A 7504-nucleotide genomic window follows, 5' to 3' on the forward strand; every position below is an offset into this window, starting at 1 on the left:
TCTGTGTGTCGCTCCAGCGTGCCGTCATCTTCTGTCCCGCGTACGCCGATACCGCGTTGGAGTCCAGTCCGAGCCTGTCTGTGCTTCGGCTTCCTAACACTTACTTACTAGGTAGGCAGACTTACTTACTAGCTAGGTAGCTAGGTAGGAAGGCGCCAGGCTCGGACTGGACACCGACGCGGTGTGGGTGGACGCGGGACAGGAGATGACGGCACGCTGGAGCGACACACAAGAGGACAGAATGTCCAGGGCGGCAGCATAGACTCACAAGCGCCTGTTTAACATGAGCGTCATCTGGTAGTGAACAGGCCGACTTCGCGGTTTGAGCGCCCAGCGCAGACCGACCGACCGCAGGGGGGGTCCCGCGGTCGGCGGCCGCGGAAGACCGCAGACCGGAGGGGGGATCCGGTCGGTCGGAGCGCAGACCGAGGTGGGGGGGTCGGTCGGGTTGGCTCGAGGGTCACACCGCACATGCTCACCGCAGTAGTGAAAAAATTAGTATCTCTAATTAGTATCTCTAAAACTGAGTTGCTCATGAACTGAGGGAGGGTGTAGAGGATGTAGAGTGTAGAGCGCTGTAGAGCTGTAGAGCTGTAGAGAGCGCTCTGGAGCGCTGTAGAGCTGTAGAGCTCTACATCGGGCGCGGGACGAACTGCGTGCGTTGTAGAGCGATGTAGAGCGCGATTTTGCTGTAGAGTTTGTTGTAGAGGCTCTACAGCAAAACCGCGGGAAGGCAGTGACTCAAAGAGGTCGAGCCGCGCTAATGGGGTGTCTCCGAGCTTACTGGAGCTCTGATGGACGGCCCTGACTATCCCTGACATACAGATAGTCACTCTGACGGCACACAACACCCTGTAACTGCGTCATGACCAGCCTGCCGTGCGTCGCCGGTGGCGCATTCGTCGCTGTGCTTCTTTAGCAGGCGGTGGACTGTCGGCTGCGAGGACGGTCGCATTTGCGCGAGGCGAGGCGAGCATTGCTGCGCGTTGCATGCGCCATGCATCGCGCCAGCTCGTGCGGGAGCTCCTGGCTGAGCGTTGAGTCCAGGTGAGTTGCGCTGGCCACTATCGCTACGCCGAGCCGAGCTGACGTGCCGAGGCGCCGGCCAGTCGCAGCCGTGAGGCATGCCACAGCAGCAGAGGCATCTGCCACCCATTGGGCGGGCAGACAGAAGGCCAGGGCAGCACTGGCAAGTGCAACGCGCCTCATGTCGGAGAGCGACCGTGCCTCGTTCGCCGCTTTTGATGTACGTGTAGAGTTTGTTGTAGAGATTTCACGTTGTAGAGCGCCTCTGCAGCGCTCTACAACGCACGCAGTTCGTCCCGCGGCGGATGTAGAGCTCTACAGCGCTACAGCGCTCTCCAGCACTCTACAGCTCTACAGCTCTACAGCGCTCTACACTCTACATCCTCTACACCCTCCCTCAGCTCATGAAGCGGCGTCCAGCACCCGGATCGATTGCCATTCGCTGTCGCTTGACCTTGAGCGACTCGGAAGCCGACGATCGAGGGGTCCCGTACCATGCGGAACCGACCCTATCCAGTGCTCAAGTGCTCAAGCAAAGGTGCAGGGGAGAAACACAGTGAAAATTGATGGGCTTGCCCATCCCGGAGTGGTTCGATCCCACACAAACCCGAGACGGTGACGGGAAGCGTCGAGTGATCTCAGGCCCAGTGAGGCAGTGCACAGGCTAACCCGGATCCTGCCGAACAAGCTCCTCTTGTAGCTCGATCGGTCACACCGCCATCGCCGCCGACGTCTCCCAGGGAGATGATGGAGAGGGGGGACGACACTGACTGCTCGATCTACCCTCTGGGGTCCCTCAGCAGCGTGCACCTCGATCCTGTACCGTGTTTGTTAGGACCCCTCCTGGAGAGCTGGCGACCGAACGCTACCCGAGGCGATGGACGACCGAGCGGAGACGCAACGAATCGAGGAGCGGCTCCCGCAGGGAACCGACGAATGGCTCGCGAGACCTCGGCTGTCGACGACTTCGCGAGGAACGATCACGCCGGTGGTGATACTGCAGCCGCTGTCCGCGCCGGTCGGCGACGTGGTGATGTACACCGGGCCGTTGCAGCCGATCGGCTGGCAGCTCCACGGGATAGGCAGGGAGTTCGGCGGCGGGACACAACCTGCGGATGTCGCTGTGGAGGCTGGCGCGATCACACAAGACAAGCGCAGGGTCGACGTCGGGCCGACGCGAGCAAGCAAGTCGAGGCGGATGGATCGGCGCCTCACCCACTGGCAGTGCATCTACTGCCGGCGCGAGACGCGGAACGATGCACGGGCGACGAGTTGCTGGAACTGTGGTGGCGAGAAGGAGCAGCTCCGAGATGCGGACAGTGAAGGGCGCGAGGCGGCACGCCGCAGGCAACGTGCGAAGGAGTACGCTGGCAGATCGCTGAACGCCCTCGGTGCTGGCACGTCGCTGGTGCCGCGAGCCGCGCAGGGAGTGTTCGAGCGGGCGCGAGTGGACGTGCTCGTGCACTGGGAGACGCAGCAGCTCGAGCAGTACACGGGGGCGGCTTCTTACCTGCGAAAGGAGGAGTCCATGCTCGGGGTGATGGAGTCGTACTACGTCTGCACACGGGCGCTCGGGTGAGCGTGTTTGATGAGGAGAAGCGGTCCCACATGACGGGCACGGACGTTGCTCGTTTCTTCAACGCGATCGGGCGCAAGGCGGCGGTCGGTGGGCGTGCCGGGCGAGACTACCTTTCCCATGTGCTACCACTACTAGCGCTCGGAGCTGACATGTATCGCGCGTGGTACATATCAACCAAAACCCCACGTCGTACATATCAACCATACCGGCGCGGGGACATCGGTCGGACATGCGCGCACAGTGTCAGAGCAGTGCGAGCACTCACACGCTTACACACGTTGGGTGGTGGCGCGGCCGTCGTGGCCAGATCGCCGACGCAGCGGCGTTACTTTGCGACCGCCGTGGGCAAAGACGACTCGATGGCGGCCCAGACCTCGGCGCGCGCCTTGTTTGCGTCGACGCGCTTGACGGCACCCGACGGCTCGTAGTGCGCGAGGATAGGAACCGTCTGCTTGTCAAAATGACGCTCAAAACAGCGACGCCCGGGTTCGAGGCCTTTCCCGGTACCCGGGTAGGTAAGATATCAGGGAATCGCGCGCGAAGGTCGTCTGCAGTTGCCAGTGCCGGTTCGGGCTCAGATCCCAGGCGCCCGCCCCGGCGGTTACGCGCTACGCGTCGCCGCCGATATGGCCTCGTACGACGCTGGCGTCGCCGCCGGCGTTCTCTCCGCCCTTCGTGCGGCAACGGGCCCGCTCGACAAGCAGGAGCTGGCGGACATCATCAACGGCGACTCGGCGCTGCGTCCCAATCAGAGAGATCCCAATCCAGTCCGAGTGACTCACAAGGATGTCAACAAGGTGCTGTGGGCGCTCCACCCCACCGGCGGCGTCGTCCAGGCCGAGCAGATGAACGGAACCCGCCCGACGTGGGTGGTGGGCAAGATTCCGCCGGCTGCAGCGCCGCAGGAGCAGGAGCAGCCGCAGCCGCCGCGCACGACGTTGTGCAAGGACGCGCTTTACTATTACAAGCGGGCAAGTCGGAGTCAGACCGCGGAGTCGAATCCAACGGTGGGCCCTCGAGAGCTGGTTCAGATCATGGAGGCCGCCTTTGCCGCCCTCCCTGACAATGAGCGCCGGCCGTTTGAGGAGCGGGCGGCTGCCGACGCGGCGGCGGCGGAAGAGGCGGCTCCAGCAGAGGCGCCGACAGGGGCGGGAGGAGCGTCGGCGCCGGCGGAGGAGGACTCGGACGAGGAGGAGGGGCGGCCACTCGCCGCACGCGCAAAGAAGCGCGCGCGAGGCGACCCGCAGCAGGCTGGCGAGGGAGGGAGGGGCGAGGGAGGGGCGGGCGGCGCAGAGGGAGGCGCCGGCTCCGACTCGGAGGAGGGCCGGCCGCTTGCCGCAAGGCGGCGGGGGGCGGCGGCGGGGAAGCCACCGGCGAAGGCGAACGCTTCGGAGAGCGTCGGTGGCGGCGAGGAGGAGGAGGAGGAGGAGGAGTACGACCCGGGGCTGGCGGTTGCGATGGCGCGGGCGGTGCTGGCCGCGAGCAAGCGCAACGACCCGGAGGGCGTGCTCTCCGTGTGCGGTGCCGTCGCTGCCTGCACTCGGGGAGCGCGGCGCCCTTGCGCTGCTAAGCCTCGCGCCTCGCGCTGCGCCTGCAGGCGTGGCCGTCAGCTGCGACTCTCCGTATGCCACGCAGCGAAAGGCGCACCTCGGGCTTGCGAGGCAGTAGTGATAACAATCATAACAAGAATGTTATTCTTCAAAGGCGTACCTCGGGCTTGCGAGGCACCCCGACGAGCTTCTCCTCTGCAGGGAGCAGCTCACAGCAGCTCACGCCAGTCCAGGAGCACACTGCAGTCATGATCGGCTGCTCCTCGGCGATGAGCTCGGCGGACGATTAGCGGGCGCAAAGAGGATGGGGTGACCAGAAGGTGGTCTAGGCGCAGCGGTCGCATCTTGTCTCAGGTGTCTCAGGCCCGAAGGAGCAGTTGCAGGGGGTCCTGCGCGCCTTGGAGGCGCTGAAGGCGCCGCCGCCGCCGCCGCCGCCGCCGCCGCCGCCGCCGCCGCCGCCGCCGCCCTGTCCTGCGGCTGTCCTCGAGTCGGCTTGGCCCTCTCTCGCCCCTCGCCTCGCCCCTCTCAAGCACAAAATACCGACCTCGTGACGTGAGCTCCTCGCCACACCAGGCGCGGATCGACTACCACCCCTCCGAGTTCCACAACCAGAAGCTGTGCGGATCGTGCGACGGCGTCTCCGCGGGCTCCGAGCTCTGCCCCGTCGGCCCGAGATCACGCGAGATCACGCGAGATCACGCGAGAGTAGGCGTCTTTGGCTTCAAGCTCTACCCCGTCGGCCCGCGCATCGAAGCCGCCCTCCGCGAGGAGGTGCTCTCCCGCCAAAAGGCGCGGCAGCAGGCGCGGCAGGCGCAGGCGACACGGCTCGCCCGCCGCGCGGAGCCCGTCCTGACCGAGGATCAGCGGGGGCGGCAGGCACCGCTGCCGCTCCTCACGTGGTCGGCCCAACCTCGGCCCCACCCCCACCTCGGCTCACTGCGGCTCATCTCGCGGCAGGCCGAGCGCATATCTCCCCATATCTCCCCACATCTCCCCACATCTCCCCACATCTCCCCACATCTCCCCACATCTCCCCACATCTCCCCACATCTCCCCACATCTCGTGGCAGGCCGAGCGCCTCTTCGTCCTCGGCCTCACCGACGCATGCCCTCGCTGCGGCTTCGCGCCGGACAAGGCGAGCGCCCAAGCCATCTTGCTGGCAAGCCATCTTGCTGGCAAGCCATCTTGCTGGCGAGGCAGAGGAGGAGTGCTCTTCACGGCGGAGCGACGTGAACAGGCGAGCCCCGCCGACGGCGACGACAAGGAGCGAGCGGCGCACTTGCGCGGCTGCACCGACGCCGCGGCGCAGGCAAAGTGGCGGCGGCGGCAAGCGAAGAAGGCGGCGCCGCTCGAGGCGCGCGCCGAGGCGGCCGCCGCCGATGAGGAGGTGCAGAACGCCGCTGCGTGGGCTTTGCTCGGCAGCACCGCCCAGTCCGCTTGGTGCGTCGCTGTCCCCTCTCACGGCGCCGCCTCGCTTGGCGTGCTGACTCTGCCTCTCGCGCGCGTAGGCTTCTCACCGACAAGCAGCTCGACGCTGCGTGTGGCGAGCGCGGCGTGTGCACGGGCGGCGGGCGTGAGGAGAAGCTGGCGCGCCTCGCTGCCGCGCAGGCCGGCGAAGCAGGCGTTTCGGCGCACATGTCTGCGGAGAGCGCGCCTGCCAATCTGCACGCGATGAGCGTGCCGCAGCTGCGGGCGGTCTGCGCGGCTCACGGGCTAGTCCCGCCCGACGGAGCCGGCTCTGAGGAGCTCATTTCGTTGCTCGAGTCGCGGCACGATGCGCACGCCGCGCTCGAGGGCGGCGGGCTGGAGGCGGGCGGCCAGGCGCGCCTTCTCGGCGGAGGCGGCGACGGCAACGAGGCGGAGGAGGACGAGGACGAGGAGTACGCGGGCGGAGAGGCGGAGGGCGCAGACGAGGATGAGGACTCGTCATAGAGGGTGAGGCTAGGGGTGAGGACGCGCGTCATAGAGAGGATGGGCGTGAGATGGCATCTCCCCTAGTTGGGAGACGGGCATACATCGCAGAGCGCGCTCCTTCTTAGCACACGGTTCATAGCACATGGAGGGGCGGGGGAGGGGCGGGGCACAAGATGCGGTGCGACGCTCGCAGCACGCAGGGGCTAGCACACGAGAGATAGTGAGCGAATAGAGGATGTCGGTGTTCTGTAAAAAAATATCAATCTCGATACCGACCTCATCCTCAACCGACGGTCTATGGAGGACCCGTCGCCAGAGACGACGCAGGGCAGAGCCGGCAGCCACCGCAGACGACGGTTAAACGACGGGGGGAGGCGGCTATAGGGAGGCGCAGGCGGAGCAGACGCGCAGGGCGAGACGAGGGAGGGAACAGGGGATTTTGCGGAGATATCAGCAGCCGAGGATGTACGAAGAGATTAGCATTAGGAGCAGCAGGGACCCGAGGGACCAATCCATGTGGACGACGGCTAGTGCTAGTCTCCCCATCGCGCATCGGGAGGACGACCCCCGGCTAGTCGCCGACCACACCCACAAAGAACCCTGCACAAAGATCGCAAGGGCGGGGACCTGTTCCTTTTTACCCATCTCACAGTAAAGGTGTCCGTTTTTATTTATTTATTTATTCGCTGTCGCTCGGCCACAGCGCTTGTGGCCTGATTGTTTTGGGGGAACAACAAGCTGCGACGTGCGTCGTGCGAGCTGTCCTGGGACCCCCGCCCGCGCGTGACCAATGTGTGGGTTCCGTGTGCGAAAATCACGTTGAAGGTGTGTGGCTGTGGGTGAGGTCTGAGCACACTGGTGCGAGTGAGTGAGCGACAGTCTGACTGAGGAAGGAGTGAGTGAGCACACTCAGGCGGCAACCCGTACGTATCTAGATAAGTCTGCAAAGCGTTGTTTGCGGCTATTGCTCAAAACTTCGGGAGACAAGGCCTACATATTATGACTGCATGCATCCGTTCGGTGCATGAGGGCTGCGGGACGAGACATATCACGGTCGATGGCGCCGATAATGACCTCCGGAATGCCCTCGCAATCGCCTCGGATGGGGTCCACCGGAGACATTCTCGAGCCCTCTTCGCGGCATCACGAGCCGGTGTGAGCTTGTGGACCCGATATAAGTGCAGTTTGGGGCAGCTCGGGCCTGCTACCGATAGGCCTGGGCCAGGAGAGCGGCAGAGAAGGCGAGGTGGTGAGCTGGGAGCAGGAAGTAGCGCTTCGTGGCACTTCATCGCAACACCAACGCACCCGGACTCACCCGCGCTGCATATACAGCACGCGGGTCCTCACCGCCGGTAGTCTGGACAACGCTTCGCGCTAGCGCGGCTGGGAGACCCCTGATCACACGTAAGGCGGGAGCTGCGGCTCCATGGGACT

General features: G+C 65.0%; 1 protein-coding gene across 1 annotated transcript; it reads left to right on the forward strand.

Moving 5' to 3' along the window:
- Positions 1–1869: 1869 nt before the first annotated feature.
- EMIHUDRAFT_357515 (hypothetical protein) lies at positions 1870–2472 on the forward strand (the record flags this gene model as incomplete). Its single annotated transcript, XM_005764595.1, has 2 exons — positions 1870–2136; positions 2159–2472. Coding segments are annotated over 2 exons (536 nt in total), but the record flags the coding sequence as incomplete, so codon positions are not given.
- Positions 2473–7504: the final 5032 nt, after the last annotated feature.

Source organism: Emiliania huxleyi (genome assembly GCF_000372725.1).
Source record: "Emiliania huxleyi CCMP1516 unplaced genomic scaffold EMIHUscaffold_59, whole genome shotgun sequence".
In the NCBI taxonomy this organism is placed as follows: domain Eukaryota; phylum Haptophyta; order Isochrysidales; family Noelaerhabdaceae; genus Emiliania; species Emiliania huxleyi.